The 20,156-nt window shown below is 43.7% G+C and overlaps 1 protein-coding gene across 6 annotated transcripts in view; it reads right to left on the bottom strand.

The window, feature by feature from the left end:
- ATP6V0A1 (ATPase H+ transporting V0 subunit a1) overlaps positions 1-20,156 on the bottom strand; it is an 82,970-nt gene that overhangs the window by 40,880 nt on the left and 21,934 nt on the right. For all 6 annotated transcript variants that reach the window (XM_073683574.1, XM_073683568.1, XM_073683570.1 and 3 more), the window contains exons 2-5: positions 16,433-16,584; positions 11,275-11,353; positions 9,651-9,748; positions 7,842-7,970 (exon numbers count right to left, since the gene is read on the bottom strand). In XM_073683574.1, coding sequence (XP_073539675.1) covers positions 7,842-7,970; positions 9,651-9,748; positions 11,275-11,353; positions 16,433-16,549 — 423 coding nt within the window. In that variant the 5' untranslated portion in view covers positions 16,550-16,584. The remainder of the gene's footprint in view (positions 1-7,841; positions 7,971-9,650; positions 9,749-11,274; positions 11,354-16,432; positions 16,585-20,156) is intronic.

The raw sequence follows: 20,156 nt of genomic DNA, 5'->3' as shown, positions 1-20,156 counted from the left end.
GGGGACTCCTCTGCAATGGTTTTCTGAATACAGTCTGAGCATAGGTTTTTGGCATAGGAGGTGGGAAGACCGATTTTGCATAAAGCACACTCCCTGTTTTTATTTTTAGCACTACACTTCTTCGCCTCCTGCCCCAAGAAATAAAAGGAGAAGAAGGAGGAAAAGAGAGAGAGAGAGAGAAGAGCACATTATTCAAGGTGAGACTTTCACGAAGATCACTCACCACACTGCCGTTCAGACTAGGGTACCGGAGGCGGTGGTTGCCGTTCACATGAGGGCTCCCATCTGACGGAGGTGGACTGACGAAGTCTTTTCTGACCAGTCTTGCCGGAACTCGTACGCCCCTCACTGCTGTGACTTTGTCGATGGGAAGATTCCCGTTCCATTTGTTTGAGCAGATTGCGCTGCTTTGATGGCTGTGGCTGCTGCTGTACTTCCTGTGGCGGTGACAGCTGCTGCCCAGGTGACTGCGGTTCCTCATTCTTCATGGCGGGGATGCAGACACCGCCATCCTGATTGCTCCCCATCCTTAAAAGCAGTAGGGCTCCACCTCCTTTAGGCTCCTCCCCTTCCGGCAGCGTGCTCATCTCTCTTTTTCTTTTTTTTTTTTAAACTTTAGCCAGCTGGCGCGCTACCCGCAGATCCACCTGCCTCTGCGCGTGCGCAGCCCAGCGGCACCCGGCACGCTTGCAGCGGGATGACAGCTTCCCACCCACGCATGCGCAGACCCGGTTTCCGGCGCACTCCGTGATAGGGCGCATCAGCACCCCGCGCGTGCGCAGCCCGGACTTCCGGCGCGCTCCATCACAGGGTGCGACGCGACCCCCACGTGCGCAGCCCGGAAGACCTGCCGGCCGGCGCGCTCAGTTCATCTTTGCGAGGCGCAGACCCGGCCGCAGGCCCCGGCGCACGCGGGGAGGCATCCAAAGGAAAACAGCACCTCCTCCCCACACGCAGACCCGGGCAGCAGCCAGACGGGCTGGGAACAGGGACCATCTGCTGCTTCCACGGCCTCCAGGCCGCACCGTCCATAATCCAGGTACGTGAGGTACCACCTGGTGAGGCTCCCATCAGGGACAGGAACCAAAAACTGATGCGGAGGAGAGGTACCGCCTTTTTATTCAGTAGGTTCCTGTCCTTGGTGGGCGGATACCCTCTCTCTCAGGTGGTGCTGTCATGGGAGAAGGGGAAAATATGTCTTATATTCTAGGTTCTTCAAAGTAGCCACCTTTTGCTTTGATGACTGCTTTGCACACACTCTTGGCATTCTCTTGATGAGCTTCAAGAGGTAGTCACGGGAAATGGTCTTCACTTCACAGGTGTGCCCTGTCAAGTTTAATAAGTTGGATTACTTGCCTTATAAATGGGGTTGGGACCATCAGTTGTGTTGTGCAGAAGTCTGGTGGATACACAGCTCATGGTCCTACTGAATAGACTGTTAGAATTTGTATTATAGCAAGAAAAAAGCAGCTAAGTAAAAAAAAAAAGGAGTGGCCATCATTACTTTAAGAAGTGAAGGTCAGTCAGTCCGAAAAATTGGGAAAACTTCGAAAGTGTCCCCAAATGCAGTTGCAAAAACCATCAAGCGCTACAAAGAAACTGGCTCACATGAGGACCGCCCCAGGAAAGGAAGACCAAGAATCACCTCTGCTTCTGAGGATAAATTTATCCGAGTCACCAGCCTCAGAAATCGCAGGTTAACAGCAGCTCAGATTAGAGACCAGGTCAATGCCACACAGAGTTCTAGCAGCAGACACATCTCTACAACAACTGTTAAGAGGAGACTTTGTCCAGCAGGCCTTCATGGTAAAAATAGCTGCTAGGAAACCACTGCTAAGGACAGGCAACAAGCAGAAGAAACTTGTTTGGGCTAAAGAACCCAAGAAATGGACATTAGACCAGTGGAAATCTGTGCTTTGGTCTGATGAGTCCAAATTTGAGATCTTTGGTTCCAACCACCGTGTCTTTGTGCGACGCAGAAAAGGTGAACGGACGGACTCTACATGCCTGGTTCCCACCGTGAACCATGGAGGAGGAAGTGTGATGGTGTGGGGGTGCTTTGCTGGTGACACTGTTGGGGATTTATTCAAAATTGAAGGCATACTGAACCAGCATGGCTACCACAGCATCTTGCAGCGGCATGCTATTCCATCCGGTTTGCTTTTAGTTGGACCATCATTTATTTTTCAATAGGACAATGACCCCAAACACACCTCCAGGCTGTGTAAGGGCTATTTGACCAAGAAGGAGCGTGATGGGGTGCTAAGCCAGATGACCTGGCCTCCACAGTCACCAGACCTGAACCCAATCGAGATGGTTTGGGGTGAGCTGGACCGCAGAGTGAAGGCAAAAGGGCCAACAAGTGCTAAGCATCTCTGGGAACTCCTTCAAGATTGTTGGAAGACCATTTCCGGTGACTACCTCTTGAAGCTCATCAAGAGAATGCCAAGAGTGTGCAAAGCAGTCATCAAAGCAAAAGGTGGCTACTTTGAAAAACCTAGAATATAAGACATATTTTCAGTTGTTTCACACTTTTTTGTTAAGTATTCCACATGTGTTAATTCATAGTTTTGATGCCTTCAGCGTGAATGTACAATTTTCATAGTCATGAAAATACAGAAAAATCTTTAAATGAGAAGGTGTGTCCAAACTTTTGGTCTGTACTATATATTAAAATAAGAACTGCACTCCCATTACATTTTGGGTATAGTTTTCAATGAAAGACACTGGCCTTCGTTTATCAAACCTGTAGAACCGAAAATCTAGGCTCGTTACTCACAGAAACCCATCAGAGCTTAATCTTTCATTTCTGAAAGAGTCCTAGAAAACGTAAAAGTTGCAGAGTGATTGGGTCCTATAAGCAACGTGGGCAGATTATTCGCTTAGACCGTTTAGATAAATGAGGTCCGGTGTTCCCCTAAATCCTATATGCATAATAACCTATTTGCAGCAGCAATTGGCTCAAAACAAGCATTTGTCTTGACAAAGCAACCACATCACCACAACACTGCGGAAAGTACTGTATTAGGGGGTCAAATAAAAGACACACAGATATATCACAAACCCAGGCTAAATGAAAGCTAGGAGAAGGAGCACAGCTATGGGGGACGATACACTGATTACGACAGAATGGAGAGGACAAAAATGTTCAACACGTAACAAAAAAGCAAAAAATAATTAAGGGATCCAGAATGTAATTGTCCAGAATGTACAGTAACTTGTTAACCTACAAGGTACAGCTATTCTTCAGCTACAGATACCCTGCCTTGTGCAAATAAGCATCACGCTAAAAGCAAGATGGTGACAAGAAAGAGAAATAGTCTTTCAGACCCAGAATTTGATCTTCAATAGGTCTATACTTAAGTATGTATATTAATGTATGTCCAAACTTGTCTATATCAAGCCTATCAAGTATACAAGATAAAACGGCTGCCGTACTTGGCGTTAGAGGAAAGAGACAAAAATTATGAATCTGCATGAAATGGATTTAGAGAAGTTGGATACGATCATGTGCCTGGAAACCTTAATATTAAATGCTCGGAGGAAAACAAGGGGGCAATGGAGAGAGAAAGTGAAGGAAAAGGCAGCACAACAACAGCTTGATGCTATCAGTGGAAAACACCTTATAAAAACTAGAATTGGATATTTTAGAGCTGTATCCCGTCTTTACTCGTTTTAAAGGATGTAGTCACCTTTTTTGTCAAATTATTTTTACAATAGGGCTTCATTAAAAATTTTAGTCCGTTTAGCTCCTATTTATCACGTTAGATGGTAGACTGCAAAAAGAATTAAAAGGGTATTCCCATCCCAATATGTAGTAGGCGTAATAATAATAATATTAGCAAATACCTCCAATTAGAAATGTAGTATAGTTCTTCTGATTCGCTATGTCTCTTTCCTCATGTGCAGGGCATTGCAGTAGCTTCGGTATCCATGGTTAAGACCTCTCATATAGTGACAGTTAGCTCTTAGTGGTCGTAACCATGGATACCTAAGCTACTGCAATGCCCTACATGAAATAAGCGACATGGCGAATCTGAAGAACTATACTACATTTCTAATTGGAGGTATTTGCTAACATTATTATATCACCTACCACATATTAGGAAATAGGAATATCTCTTTAACAGTGAAACCTACCAGTGAGCTTTTTCTTCTCCTTAATCTTATTAGAGACTATTCACACCACATTTTAAAGTCTTTAATCAGAGGTATATATCACAGGAGAGCTGCAATATATTCCACTACAAAGACATACATGTAGCCCCGTGGGGGAGGAACATCTGAAGAAGGGGGGAATAGGATGATGAAGAGCACCATTCATGGGGCAGGGACCCTAGAATTTCTAAAAGGGGAAATTCAATGTAAAGTGCACCTACAATGTCATTACCAACGAAGGGATACAGCCTAAAAAATAAAATAAAATGCAAGGACGACTACATTTAAGCAAAGTATAGAAACAGTATAAAATATGATGAATTATAGTAGAGGGCTGCATCCTAAAAACTTCTAGCTACACAGTCACAGAGAGTTGTATCCTGTGTGCCAGGAACAATTCATGAATCGATGCAGGAGGCTTCGTTTGATCCAACATGCATGAAAACATCTTCCTTTTACCTTTTTTCATGTAAAATCTTAATATTTGAGTTGATTTTTTAGCAAGCTGTTAGGATGCAGCCTCCTGATGAGATTCAGCAATCTAGACAACGCGCAGAAGACTGATGAAATGGTAGAGAGGAGGGTGAAGCCGGGTACCACCTGCATGCCAATAACCGCTTCAAAACCTATTTTGATTGATAAAGACGGGCACCAATCATAATAGCATCTGCCGATCTTACCATCTTATACTAGTGTTTACCTGTTACACATACGTTTAGCATTACTCTAACATTAAGCAGCATTCAGGTAAGCTAATTCAGCCAAAAAAAAATGAGGGGAGGGGGGGTGGTGGGTGTTCATTTGGCACTTACCTTAAATATACACCCCACTATGTTAAACCTCCCCATAACACAACTAAGAATAGCACCTGCTGCTCAGAAATGGGTTACTGCCTGTTATGTCAAAGCAAAAAAGTGTTAAACCTGCACTGATCTTATGAGCTGCTAGTACTTAAAATAGAATGGAAACCAGAAAGCAAGAAATAGCAAATCTGAGGAGAAAAGCTAAAAATGTGAATATTAGTAGGAAGACCAGGCGAGCAGGGTCAGGTGCAAGGATGGAAAGCATGGACAGGTATAAGGATAGTGAGAACTCAAGGTATGGAAGCATACAAGAAGGGAACAGAAGAGACTGATGGGTCTGTATACATACAACGGTGCATCAAAGCACCCAAATAGTGCCTGGATTATGCAGGGGCTGTGATCCACAGTCTACAGTTTTTGTTTTCCCATCTGACAGCAGCATGATTTAAAGGGCAGAGACCCTGATTTCAGAGATGTATCGCTTTCTGGGGCGCTTGCTGCCATTTTGATAAAATCACAGCTTTATCTGTAGCAGATCTCTGAATGCTGAGCTCTGTATAACACCGCCCATCCCACTGATTGCCAGTTTTTTGTGTACACTGTGTATAGGCAGAAAGCTGCCAATCAGGATCAAGGGTCGGGTTATACTGAGCTCATGAGCATGGAGGACTATTACTCTAGTGATAAATCATTGATTATCAGCAAGAGACTAACAAAGCTACATCAGGCAGCCTATTAAGTGACATCGCTGGAAACAGGGTCTATGTCTCTACATTATGCCAGTAGGTGGCAAAAATCTGGTGACAGATTCCCTTTAAGGCCCTGTTAAGACTTCATTACTGCAGTGAATTAAGGAGATCTACCTGAATCCTCTTAAAAATAGGATTCAATGAAAACCTCTGACATGGCTAAAACCTACAATTAAGTTCATATAAACTCAGTTTGTGTCTTTTGCTGAAACTGACCATCTTTTCAGAGGGACACTGAAACATGGTCTGGTAAGTTTAGGTGCCCTTCTGAAAAGATGGGACATCTTTAGAAACTAAACAACAAAGTTCATTTAAAGTCATTGCAGTGTATGGCCCCATCAGGGTTCATGTAAAACAAGAAAACTTCTAGAATCCAGAACTCCCATACTTGCTGCTAAGAATTCTCAAGCTTCATCGGGAGGTCACCGCTGCTCCCCCTGCCTCTACAATGACCACTGCACACGCTCATTAGATGCTTCAATATAAAAAATAGGGTCAGAGACGGTTCAATATGGCCAAGGCTCATGTGTTGTTTACAGAAAAAAAAGCCTGAGTGACGAGTGTAAATATTGCATTTTTTACGTCAAAAATTTAAAAAAAACAGATTGTGATATGGATGAAAATAAATACATAAATTAAAAAAATATGCCACCCCCCCAAAAAAAAATACATTGTGTATATCATTTTCTGAAGATAGCTTCCCTTTATTGGGTCTCACCCTAATTAGTGCGCGTTCCCCTATTTATCCAAAGATGGCTTGACTGCTGCAAGCACTTTTGCCTCTATCTCCCCCATTTTCTCATGGATTGTCAGTTATTGTGAAGAAGGCCCTCATTCCTGTATGAATTATGTATTGTTCATGTCCCTCTGAATTGTAAAGCGCTGCAGTATATGCTGGCGCTATAGAAAGATCATTACTACTTTTATTATTATGGGCAGCAGCCATATGAGCAAAAGATAGGAAAGTGAGAAGGTGTAAAAAGGCAGCAAGATAGGGACAAAGACTGTAGCAAGTGATAGAAATGGGAAAACAGTGTAAGCAGATTGCAAGAAAAGAGAAAAAAAAGCTTAAAGGAAACCTGTTCCATTAAAATGCAGTCCGATCTGCAGGCACCATGTTATAGAGCAGGGCGAGCAAAGCAGATTGATTTATAGTTTTGTGAGAAAAGATTTAGCATATTTTGAGTTTTAATCATTTAACCCTCTGCTCTTTCTGGGATTTTTGTTCCAGTGGGCGGTCCTATCAGTGACTGACAGCGGTCTCTGTATACACAATAATACAAAGAAGGCTGTCAGTCACTGAGAGGACCGCCCACTGTACCGAAAATCCCAGATCAGAGGTATAAATGATTGAACATGGGTTATACGGAGTCTTTTCTCACAAAACTATATCTCAATCTACTCCGATCCCCCCTGTTCTACAACATGGTACCTGCAGATTGGATGGCATTTTCACGGTGACAGGTTCCCTTTAAGCAGCTCGGGACAAATGGTGTAAGCAAGCGCAAGCAACAGAATAGTGAAAACTACAATAGTCAAGACTAAGGGGAAGCAAAAAGCAAAGAAAGACAATAAAATGGCAAATCAAATACCAAGAAAATGGGTCAGCAGAGGAACTATGCAACAGTAATGGAAAATTATATCAGGTACCATTAGACACAAGAAAACTGATGAGAGGAAGCAGCAAATATGACATTAAATATGTAGGAAGGTAAAGCAAGCTGCAAGCTTAACAAGGGTGACGTACTGGAAGACAGGAGGATATAAAATAGAAACGTTCTAGCAGATGAGATGACAGAACATAATGAAGGTACCACTGCATCCAACCCCTGTATCTCACTCTCTCCAGATACAATCACACATCACTTCATATAGAGCTTTAGAAACGATGACGAGGACGGTGTAAGAGATGATAATAATCTACGCGTTGTCTTAGTTACATGAAGAAACAAATCCGACCTGTGCAGGAACTGACTGTAAATGTATCAAGTCTGATAACTACCCTCCAACACATGAGGAGAAAGGTTACTATCCAGGATGGAAAAAAGGCTCCATTCACAACCCTAGGACAAAAAACTATTCTTTTGTTATCACAGTAATTTCTGAAATCAGGAGACAAAGAAACGCTGACCTCATCAAAAAATTGTTGGGTTTTGCGCAGGATAAATTTTAACTCTGTCAGCTCCAGAAAGTTCCTCTTCAAAGCTTCTTGGTTGGTGTTAATCTCTTTCAATTCATTCTCAATCTTCTCAAAATTGGCCTGTTAGTAAGAGACATAACGTGACTAGTAAATGCAAGGAGGGAATTCAGCAAGCACATGTCATGAGAACGGAGCGAATGAAAAACTATTTACAAAATGGGGAGAATCCCAGTTCTCCCCATTTTGTAAATACATTATCAACATACCCCTCCCAGGTCATTGATTTCTTCACAGTTTGTTATCGAATACAAAACTACAACTCTCAGCAAGCTCCGATAGCCTGTGATTGGAGAAAACCCCATTAAGATGCTGGTACAATGGGCACATTCTAATTATAAAATGTACAAATCAACTAATTTAAAGAGTAACCGTCGTTTTAATTTTTATTTCATAAAATCGATAGTACACATGAAAATAAGAAACTTAAAAACGACGGTTACTCTTTAATGAATTTCACCATTAGTTTTGCTTTTCAGTACTGGGAGTTAGCATTCATTTACCCTTGGAAAAGTAGCGACAAACTGGCAATGTCATGCTACCAGCACGTTTATACACCAATGACTGATTATTCTAACCACAGTGGCGAATGACGGCCAGCGGCCTGATCCCACTACGGTGCTTAAAGGAGTTTTCCAGGACTATTTTAAATTTTTACTATGGGCCTAAGATCTAACAGACAGGTATTTGCTAACTATCGGCCTGTTCAACCCAGCACCAGCTCAGAGAAGTCAGTGACTGCTCCCGCCGCCAATTCTGCTACTTCACATCAACAGTACAGCTCTTCCTCACTGCTCTGTTGACAGGGTGTGACAGCCGGCATCATGCTAATTGACCACCAGCTTCCCGCAGTTAGGCAGTGGGGAGCCGGCTGTCAATCAGCATGACACTGGCAGCCATAGAGCAGAGCAGAAGAGAAGCATCTGCTCTGTCAATGTGAGGTCAGCGGAAGCCGCAGAATCGCCAGCAGGAGCAGTCAGTGACCACTCTGATATGATCTTGCAGAGATCTACGCTGGCCAGAACAAGGCAAGCAGTTAGTAACTACCTGCCTGTTAGTTCTTAGGCACATAGTAAAAAAAAAATAATAATAAATAGTCCTGGATAACCCCTTTAAAAACACAGCTAATAAATACTAGTTCATTATGGTTTGTAGCATTTCATTTTAGACTATGAGCTCCCAACAAGACAGCCGTTTAATGTTCCTGCAGATCCATAAAAAAATGGAGAGCCCCTTTAAATATATTCAAATAATGGCTATGACCAGCACTTGCCTCTAATGACATTTCACTATGATGGAAATCCTGAGCGACCTACTACAACAGATGCAATCAGTATGGAAGTTTTAAAGCACCTTTCCAAGATTTCAATATTGATGACCTATGCCAGATCCCAATATCATCAACACCCCGCAACCCCATCAATCAGCTGTGTGTAAATTCCAATGGACATGATGTTCAGAGCCTGAACACCAAACCTCCGTGCACTATATAGTGGAATTTTTAAGGTACTAAAACTTCGCTCCTATTGAGTTTATTAGGAGCCAAGTTGCTGTACCGGAGAGCGGCCAATATACAGTGTACGGAGCTATGGCGTTCGGCTCTGCACATTGTGTGCATCAGGCCGCTGATCATGAGGGGAGAGAGGGCAACGGAAGTCCAGTCGATCTGACATTAATCACCCAAGTATAGGTCATCAATATCCAAGTCAAGACCAATAAATGAATAGCAGCCTTTAATCTCACCTCCAGGTCAATCATGTCCCTAGGAAATGGAACTTCTGGGTTCTCCCCTGTGTCAAGAATTGGGATACTTGCTTTTTTAATCTCCTTCTCCACAAACCCTGTAATTAAAAGAACAGGACTTCAGCCTTTTAAAAACGGAGGATTTTTTTTTTTTAGGATAAGAAAGAATAAGAGCAAGGCGGACACAACTTCTACTAAGTCTTATTTCTTGGTGGGTTTCATCAGTGCCCTCAGATGTAAGTGCATAAACTGTCACCAATCTGATGCCAAAACGTAACTGCAAGAAAAGACTCATGTGACCGCATAAAATTAAAATCAGTCATTAAACAAAAATCTGAATAAGTACCAATGATGAGCGCCCTTGTCCCTCAAGGCCCAGCTGATGAGCGCCCTTGTCCCTCAAGGCCCAGCTGATGAGCGCCCTTGTCCCTCAAGGCCCAGCTGATGAGCGCCCTTGTCCCTCAAGGCCCAGCTGATGAGCGCCCTTGTCCCTCAAGGCCCAGCTGATGAGCGCCCTTGTCCCTCAAGGCCCAGCTGATGAGCGCCCTTGTCCCTCAAGGCCCAGCTGATGAGCGCCCTTGTCCCTCAAGGCCCAGCTGATGAGCGCCCTTGTCCCTCAAGGCCCAGCTGATGAGCGCCCTTGTCCCTCAAGGCCCAGCTGATGAGCGCCCTTGTCCCTCAAGGCCCAGCTGATGAGCGCCCTTGTCCCTCAAGGCCCAGCTGATGAGCGCCCTTGTCCCTCAAGGCCCAGCTGATGAGCGCCCTTGTCCCTCAAGGCCCAGCTGATGAGCGCCCTTGTCCCTCAAGGCCCAGCTGATGAGCGCCCTTGTCCCTCAAGGCCCAGCTGATGAGCGCCCTTGTCCCTCAAGGCCCAGCTGATGAGCGCCCTTGTCCCTCAAGGCCCAGCTGATGAGCGCCCTTGTCCCTCAAGGCCCAGCTGATGAGCGCCCTTGTCCCTCAAGGCCCAGCTGATGAGCGCCCTTGTCCCTCAAGGCCCAGCTGATGAGCGCCCTTGTCCCTCAAGGCCCAGCTGATGAGCGCCCTTGTCCCTTAAGGCCCAGCTGATGAGCGCCCTTGTCCCTTAAGGCCCAGCTGATGAGCGCCCTTGTCCCTTAAGGCCCAGCTGATGAGCGCCCTTGTCCCTTAAGGCCCAGCTGATGAGCGCCCTTGTCCCTTAAGGCCCAGCTGATGAGCGCCCTTGTCCCTTAAGGCCCAGCTGATGAGCGCCCTTGTCCCTTAAGGCCCAGCTGATGAGCGCCCTTGTCCCTTAAGGCCCAGCTGATGAGCGCCCTTGTCCCTTAAGGCCCAGCTGATGAGCGCCCTTGTCCCTTAAGGCCCAGCTGATGAGCGCCCTTGTCCCTTAAGGCCCAGCTGATGAGCGCCCTTGTCCCTTAAGGCCCAGCTGATGAGCGCCCTTGTCCCTTAAGGCCCAGCTGATGAGCGCCCTTGTCCCTTAAGGCCCAGCTGATGAGCGCCCTTGTCCCTTAAGGCCCAGCTGATGAGCGCCCTTGTCCCTTAAGGCCAAGGGCGCACATCAGTTGGGACTTAAGGGACAGGGCGCATAAGGCCCAGCTCAGGAAAATCAATGAGGGCTCTAGAAAATGAAGGAAAAATGTAAACTTACGCAATTTACGGTCCATCTCCTCACATCTTCTGACCTCATTAACAAATTTTCTCTGAAAAACGTTGACATCCGGATTTAACTAAAATGAAAAAACAAAAAATATTAGCGTGTAAGGGATTACCTAGTGTTCGATGACACTTATCTAACAAATTGAATTCTATTATGAGGACCTACATACAGCAATGAAGCGAGAGAGAATGTGTGTCAGTATACACCAGACAATATATTAATGCAATTGTACCGTACTTTTATATTGAGGACCCATCATCAGTATAAGATCAGTGGGGGTAAAACACCAGGCATACCCAACCGATCAGCTGGTATCTCCTCTAGTGGTGGCCGGATTTATACAGTGTAAGGAACAGAACACCACAGTGCCAATTTGTTCCTGGTCACGGTCACTCAGGAAAAATGGATCCCAAACACTTTATACAGATATATCATATATATAGTTCAAATACTAACCGTTTGCAGGTCCAGCGCTATCTCTCTGTTGCTTCTCTGGTCTCAGTGTTTTAGCCGAAACGATGACGTCAACACTTCACATCACAGCTGCAGCCAATCACTGAGCTTGGCAGCTCACGCTGTCTATGTGATATCAATATGATATCACCGCTGCAGCCAAAACATCGAGACAAGAAGAGAGTGTTCTTTATATTACATCTATTAAAGCATTTAGGGTCGTACCACTTTTCTAAAAGTGTAAAACCCCTTTAACTTCGAGAAGTGACTTTTCACTTGCTGCCTAAAAAAAAAAAATCCAAAATCCAACCGCATGCCAGGTGCCATTGTGAGGGAACAATGTCACGAACAAAAGCAGAGCAGGCAAGACACAATATGAAAGTGTGGCCATTAACAATTAAAAGGAATCTGTCACCAGGTGCTACCTCATCTGAGAGCAGCGTGATGTAGGTAAAGAGAAGCTGAATCCAACAATGTATCACTTAGTTTACTGGGTGCAGCTGTTCTGACACAATCAGAGCTTTTAGATTTAGAATGAAGCAGAGCTGAGAAAGCTAACCCCGCCCACATCAGGCTCTCTGTGTACAAAGTCCATAGACAGTGAGGTGCTCATCACAGAGGAAGGGGGCGTTACCAGACTAATGTAGTCCTGGCAATGCTAATCTCTTAGTGATTAATCCTTCACAATTAGTAAACTACAGCACACACTTTGACAAGTGACACATTGCTGAATTCTGTGTTTCTGCCTCAGTCTCCAGGTTACATAGCAAAAACCTGCTGACAGACTCCCTTTAACAACCAATTTTCAACAATCAACTTGAGAATAGCAGTATCTGGGCTGCTCAGCCTCCATTCCTTTCTACTACATGCACAAATAGCAGAAAAAAAATTGTACTATCCCTGCCCTAATACACTATAAAAGATGAGATGCCCAGTGCACTTCTATTATCTTTAGAACACTAATAATTCTGTGTGACAGGAGCTGCTCCCCCCTCCCGTCTGCAACAATAAGTCATACACCAGTTGGAAGCTCCCGCTTTAACAGCCAGTCCGAGAAGAGGGGGTGTGGCCTGTCTCCTGGCTTCTAGTAGCAGCCAGCCCCCTGATGGTATCCCTGCAGTGAAGGAGACATTGACAGGGTGTTACGGGTGTGTCAGATGTAACAGACAGTCGCTCTGCATCTGGCTGCAGAAAGTCACTGTGTTTGGCATTGCAGACGCCGCCTTAATCCATCTGACTTTTGGACCAAGCGGCAACCTCCCTCCAGCTCTGATTGACACACCCTGGTCTTGGTGTTTATAAACTCTTAGTCTGCATAAGGGAGTCGCCGGTGATATTCGCATATTCCCTTGTGAAGGCTTGGACCTATAGCAGTCGGCTAGCTTCCTCTCTGGTGCCTTTGGAGGACGCTTGGTGTTATCCCTCTGGGGTTTGCTCAAGCTAAGCTAAGTTTTCCCCCCTTTGTTTGTCTCCCTTGTTGTCTTTAGTTTATAGTGGGGATTGACCAATGCTCAACCCCCCCTCCCTATCTAGGGCCTAGCTCTAGGGAAATACAGGGCTTTGGTATCCTGCTCGGCGATTGGTGTGGAAGAAATATAGGGACGATAGGGTAGGAAGGGTGTTATTCGATCTGCCTGGGGGGTCTCCACTTCTCCTTTCCCTAGTGTCTGGGCTTCCTTCCGCTCATCCCTTTGTGTTGCACTTAGTCTTTCCCACACTGTGCATGACACAGGGAGCAGGCCACACTCCCTCACCTCCAACTGCAGACAGGGAGACATTATCAGGGAGCTGGTGTGACAGGAGCTGCTCTTCACTGCTCCCCCCTTTGTCTGGGACATTACGGCAGTGTGCATCTCCCCACTGTTACCATCAGCCAGTCTACTGATCAGGGCTGTGGAGTCGAAATCAGAGTCGGTATAAAATGGACCGACTACAACTCTTAAAATATATAATAAATTGGGTACAGTAGTTCAATGCAGTTTGTGGGGAATATTTTTTCATAAGAATTTGGGAAAGTTATGAAATGTCCTATAAATGTCCTGATCTAAGGATCTAGACTTTTAGCTGAGATTAAACTGTGCTACAGTAAATTTATCACTTAAACATGAGCCATGTATGAGGGAGTCGGAGTCGTGGTCATGGAAATTGAGGAGTCGGATTTGGAGTCGGTGGTTCGGCTTACCGACTCCACGGCCCTGCTACTGATAATAGTGGTTTCTCTACAGAGAACAGGGGGCATAGCCACACCCTTTCTTCTCAGGCTGAACTGCACACTGGTGTGTGACAATGTCCCAGACGGAAGAGGGGAGCAGTGAGGAGCAGCTCCTGTCACACAGAATTAAAGGGTTATAAAAGATAGTTAAAATGCACTGGGTATCTCATCTTTATAGTGTAGGAGGTCAGGGACAGTACAAACATTTTTTTATCTCCCCGGCGTACCCCTTTAAATCTGCAGCAAGCTCAATCCTGTGCAGAAATACTGCAGATTTTTAAGAACACAAGCTAATTTGGAATCAAAGTCATCTTATTATTCAATAGCAAACATGATAAATGTAGTAATATTTCAGAATTCACTGCATATCATGGGCTGGAGAATAAAACAGTAACTTCAGTCACATATTCAGACAGGTTGTCTTGATGCTACTGAGCAGAATAGTCACAGGAAACGGTTTCCCCTTGTTATTTCCTGATATTGTCTCTTCTGAAGAGCTAAAGTTGAGATTCAGCAGACAAAACTCTTCTTTAGAAGTGCTGATAAAGACCTCCCTGGGTTTTATGCAAAGAAACCCACAAAACTGTGACTCTACATAAGCTACGCGACTTCTCCATCCCACCTTCTTCAGTCTTCCATAACTATACCCTATTCATTGTGGGGTCTACCTTCTCTATATATTTCACCATTTACCAATTCTCTGCTTGTGGTCAATGAATAGGAAAAAATGTAACTAAAAATATGTAAAGATCTTCTATTTTTCACAGCTGAAGACTTATCACATTTATCTGAGTGTTCTCTAGCTGCAAGTAGATGATAATGGGAGGAAATGAAAAAAAGTAGTTGTTTTTTTTTTACATGGTCAGATTTTGTAATCGAAATGAGGGTTTATTAGCAATAAAGCAAGACTATTGGCGATCAGTTAGCCCTAATTACATGGAGCAATCATCACTACTATTCAATCCGTATGGGGAGTATGTGACTGTCAGAAATAGCCGAGCCTTACTTGGCTTTCTCAAACTGTCCCACAAGCCACGAATGGTACGGATATCAAACATGTGTCCCTCCGCTTCATTCAAGATGGGGCTCGGCAGAACTCAATTCTTGAGATCCAAAGGCCCTTTTTTCAGAATCGGTGGAGACCTCAGCGGTCAGACCCTCAAGCTATCCCATACCTTAGAGGACAAATTTGGATTCTGGGAATACCCCTTCAAGTGAATGCAATTAAAGCAACGTTCCTTTTAACTTCTTGACCACTGCCGCTAATCTGTTAACCAGAGAAGGGTCAGCTGTAACTATCTGGTTCATTCCAAGAACAAATAAAGCAGCTTTATGTTTTTGAGAGCCATATCGTAATCACTTACTTCTCATTTTGTGAAGAAGGGAAAAGTTCTTAAAAGGATTGTCTGGTCTAAAACTACAAGTCTGCAGTCACTCGGAGACTGTAGGCTTGTGAATCCTCACATCTCGCACAGTGCACTCTGTGAGGATTGGTGCCAAGACAGGCGGTCATGTGACCGAAAGTATGTGATATGCATACCCCTGGCCACCTTTCAACCAGACTTTTTCCGACCTTAGTCAATGCAAGTGTATTGAGCTCCCATCTACTCAGAATGTGGAATATTCAGATTTTGATTGTAGGAATGGTATAGAAAATATTTAATATGGCATTTTAAAATTAAAGGGGTTCCTCTATATTCTGTCCTCAGGAGCGAATCACTCCCTTGGCTATTTCCAGAGGGTGTGGTGTTCCAGATTGATTTGACAGAGCCGCTTGTCCAAATTGTGAATTTTCTGATACTGTAAGTGGAGGCAGCGTTGTCTCTACAGCAATTAATGAGTGCAGGGACACTGAAGCTGATCATGTCCAGCGATCCCGCCAGCTAAAAGGGGTTGTCCATTACTAGGACAACAACCCCTTCTCAATCTGAATGTTTGCCCCTGATAAAATAAAAACACCTATACTCATCTCAGGAGTCGGCGCCGTTCCAGCAGTGTAGTCGTTTAAGTAATCAATAGGTTGGCCGCTCACTTCCTCTTGATTACTTGTATATCTGAATGTGGGGACAGTGACGCCAGCGCTGATTGGGCGCAGGGTTCACGTGACATAACCTCAAGTGAGCCCCGGGAACATGAGTGCCGACACCGCCAGAATGGCACCAGAGGCCAGTATAAGTGTTTTTATTTTAACACCAGCGCTTGAAAGCCATTCGATTTTTGCAAGTGTGAACTACTTGCCAAGTAGACCGGCCACCTCTGATAGACTGCAGTGGTGACTGGTCACCTAGGGAATGAGAAGTACACTATAACATTAAAAATTCCTCCACTTTTGAGAATGGAAATTTTTTGTAAATAAGAGGTAAATTGCAAAGTTAATGGTTTCTACAAGCACTTTGTAATTTTACCCATTTACCTGTTCTGTTGTAGAACACAAACCTCGATATCACATCACTTTTTGCACATTGGTAAATTTTGTACACTTACATCACGGAACTGCACTTTTCCCAGCTCTCCCAGTTCACTGACACAGCAGTAAGCAGCTTCAGACTGGAGAAACAGCTGTGCCAATGTCATCTCTTCACTGCGGAAAAGCTCCCCCATCTTTGTGGATTTGCCTGATGCTTATCCAAATAAAACTAAAAGAAAGATAAAAATGAAAAGTTAAACAAACCTAAAACTAGCAATACATATAATAAGATACTCTGAAAGGCTAATTTTTAACTTCACCAGAAACTGTTGTGAAGCGACACCAAAAATAATTAAAATCCATAATGGGTCCCCTGAAATGGAGGAGATAAAACTGAGGTTAAATTTTCGGTTTTGGAAGCTTTCTAAGGAATGCAAGCTGCTGAGGCGACCAGAGATAAAGAACCTGATTCCAGCGATGTGTCACTTGTCACTTGCTGGTCCGTATGTTGTCATTTTGATACAATCCCTGTTTTCTCTGCTGCAGATCTAGCAGTTCTCTAAATGCTGAGCTGTGTATAACCCCACCCTCATCACTGATTGGCAGCTTTCTGTGTACACAGTGCATAGGCAGAAAGCTGCTTAGCAGTGGTGGGAGCAGATGCTAGGAGGCATGAGACATCTAGTCTTTAAAACACTAATTTTATTGAAACAGATAGTCTGGTAAGTGACAAATCAGTGGATTCAGACTCTCATTTCCTACATCATGCAGCTCTTATATTACATAACAAAAACCTAGTGACAGATTCCCTTTATGAATGAAGAGGTCACCTAATCTATAATGAACGTTTTATTACCATACATATATTGTGTCATGAAAGAGGACTAGTTAGGACACACATGCAGTGTAAAACCAGTCCATACTCACTGACCTTTTCTCTTAAAGGGTTATTACCATATTCATAAATGCATACTGTCGGAGAGGCATTGTAAATACAAGCAATTTTGCAATTTATTACATATTACAATTTTTAGCCATTCTTCAGAACACTTTTCCTTATTTACAGTTTGTTGCCTTGGAGAACGACCACTGCTGCTAGAGATCAAAACGTATGTATTGTTGACAAGCTCTTTTTTATTAATCTTGTAAGAACCATTTTTGAAACTGACCAGGATCACTAGGGCACGCTTTAATCCCGGTCTGCTTCAGTGCAGTGCTTACAAGCTAGACAGCATTGGTGGTCGGTCTTCTACAATGTCCATCTATTAAGATGGGAATATCCATTTAAAGGATTTATCCACAACCTACTTTTATTGGCTGCTCTTAGTTAATGTTTGCTGGGCGAGTTGGAAGTCACAACTCAATGTAAGTCTATGAGAGCCGGAACGAGGCCCTCCATACTGAGAACTTGTAACCATTACCGCTGACTCAGATCTGGTCCTGTCATATGGTGAATCTGGATTGAAGCAGCGCTGGGGACAACTGAAGACGGTGGTTGGTAAGTATGATAATACTAGAATCAGGGAACTTACATTAGTGGCACCACTTCAGCGCTGAAATAAAAAACAAAAAACACTGGAGTGATGCTCTAAATCTAAAGTGGACAATCCCTTTAAAGGGGCTTTCCACCCCTTTCTTTTACTTTAGCTATACCCCAACTATGCCATCCATATTTAAAAAAAAAAAACACACAGGCGTTGTAGGGAGGTCATACAGGCACGTGGAGGCCACACACAATACTGAGCCTCATTTTGACTTGTTTTAAGGACATTACATCAAAGTTGGATCAGCCTGTAGCGTGTTTTTCCACTTTAATTTTGGGGGTGACTCCAAATCCAGCCCTCCATTGGTTAATAAATTTGATTTCCATTGATGATTTTTGTGTGATTTTGTTGTCAGCACATTCACTTTGTACAGAACAAAGTATTCAATGAGACTATTTCATTCATTCAGATCTAGGATGTGTTATTTGAGTGTTCCCTTTATTTCTTTGAGCAGTGTATATAAATTAGCTCTGTAAATCAATAAGGCACAGCATGGAATAGGAAAAATCTCAATACCTGGTGGTCCGTAACTCCGTGTGCTGCACGCCGACCCCTGGTTACGGACCACCAGGTATTGAGATTTTTCCTATTCCATGCTGTGCCTTATTGATTTACAGAGCTAATTTATATAGCATTTTGCACTTATACCTTCTAGACATTCATTTGGTCAAGATATATAACTTTAGTTCCACTCTGAGTAGTTTTACTCGCACCGGCAATTGTTTAGGTGTATGAGATTTGCAGCCTTATTTGGTCATTGACCTTATATACAATTGAATATTGATAGGGTTGCACTGTACTCTTTGCACTTTTTACATTTTGTATACCAGAGTATGTGGGTTTAATATAGTACATATTTCATATCGTGTACGCAGCATTGATATACTATGGCATAGTTTGGCCCTTTGTTTTTGCATCTGTACTTTATATAGGTGTATTATGCATTTTGTATATACCCGTGTGTGCACTTTTTGTCTCAGTGCCACCAAGAACCAATGACGTTTTTAATAAAGTTTTTTTAGTCTGACACATTGTTTGGATAGTTCTTTATTTTCTGTACACTATGACCTAGGTGTTCGGTTTTTTCTTTTGGGTTAGGATTAGTTTTCCGAATGGGCGTCTATCTCTACAGTCTGGGGCATATGTATGTCATATATTTTATCCCGTGATTGAAGTGTATGGGGTATTTCTTGTATGGACAGATGGTATATGCGAATTCCAGGAATTGTTCTAATGCCGCTATAATGCCAGAGCTGTCAATCACAGATGAGGGGGTGGAGATAGATAGAAAGCAAGCAAGTTTGGCTCTGACGTGAAGCACCGAGCGGTGGGACTTAGCTTGAACAGTCATCTTGTGCTGACAGTCCCTTTAAGATATCTGAAGACCCCCTAAACAGATTCTGCCTGTATTCGGGGTGTAACCCACACATAAGACATCTGTGATTCAGAGACGTGAAACTCTTTATAATGTAAATGACTCCTTGTAGATCTAACACTGATTTATACAAATATCTGAGGAGTAATGAAATACTACACTGTGCTGGCATTAAATGAAATATCACCTTCTCCGCATGCAGGACCCCAACTGAATATGATATCCATGAAGCCTTGCCAATGCTTATTACTCAAAATAAACAGAGTAAGAAGTCTGTATGGACATAAAAGATGGCACAAATGTAAATCAATATCATTAAGCATCATGTATTCCTCTGCAAAAAGTATCTGGATAACTTCAGGCTACATCAGTAATAAACACTGCACAATTAAAGGGAGTCAGTCACCCCAAAAACTTGATTTAAGCTACTTATACAGTCATATAGGGAACTTATCCTCTATGATGCTCATTCCTACGGTATAGATTTCATACCTTTAGTTGAACAGAAAAAACATTTTATTTCATATGCAAATGAGGGCCTTTGGTGCACCCATGGCGTGGCTAAGGGCTCACTGCACTATTTTGCCCCTTGATCAACATGCCACGAACCTCCTCTTACCTCGATTGACAATTGCTTACCCAGAGCGAGCACAGGCTGACTCCCCTGCCCTGAATGTCCACACTGACACTGCAGGAGTACAGCGAGAGCACATACAGGCGAGAGCACATACACACACACTGTCAGTGCAAGAGCGTTTACATCCCTCTTTCCTGACTGCAGGGCCCCTTCGCTTGACACAGGATCGCACAGTAGTGAGTGGCCGCTGCAGACAGAAAAGAAGGAAGAGAGTGTGCTAGTACTGATACTGTGCGAGCGCGCCT

Source organism: Phyllobates terribilis, unplaced genomic scaffold (genome assembly GCF_046119375.1).
Source record: "Phyllobates terribilis strain yellow unplaced genomic scaffold, ASM4611937v1 Scaffold_5__5_contigs__length_657084704, whole genome shotgun sequence".
NCBI classification, from domain to species: domain Eukaryota; kingdom Metazoa; phylum Chordata; class Amphibia; order Anura; family Dendrobatidae; genus Phyllobates; species Phyllobates terribilis.
The sequence above is the reverse complement of the archived record's forward strand: the minus strand, read 5'-3'. Positions and strand labels throughout refer to the sequence as shown.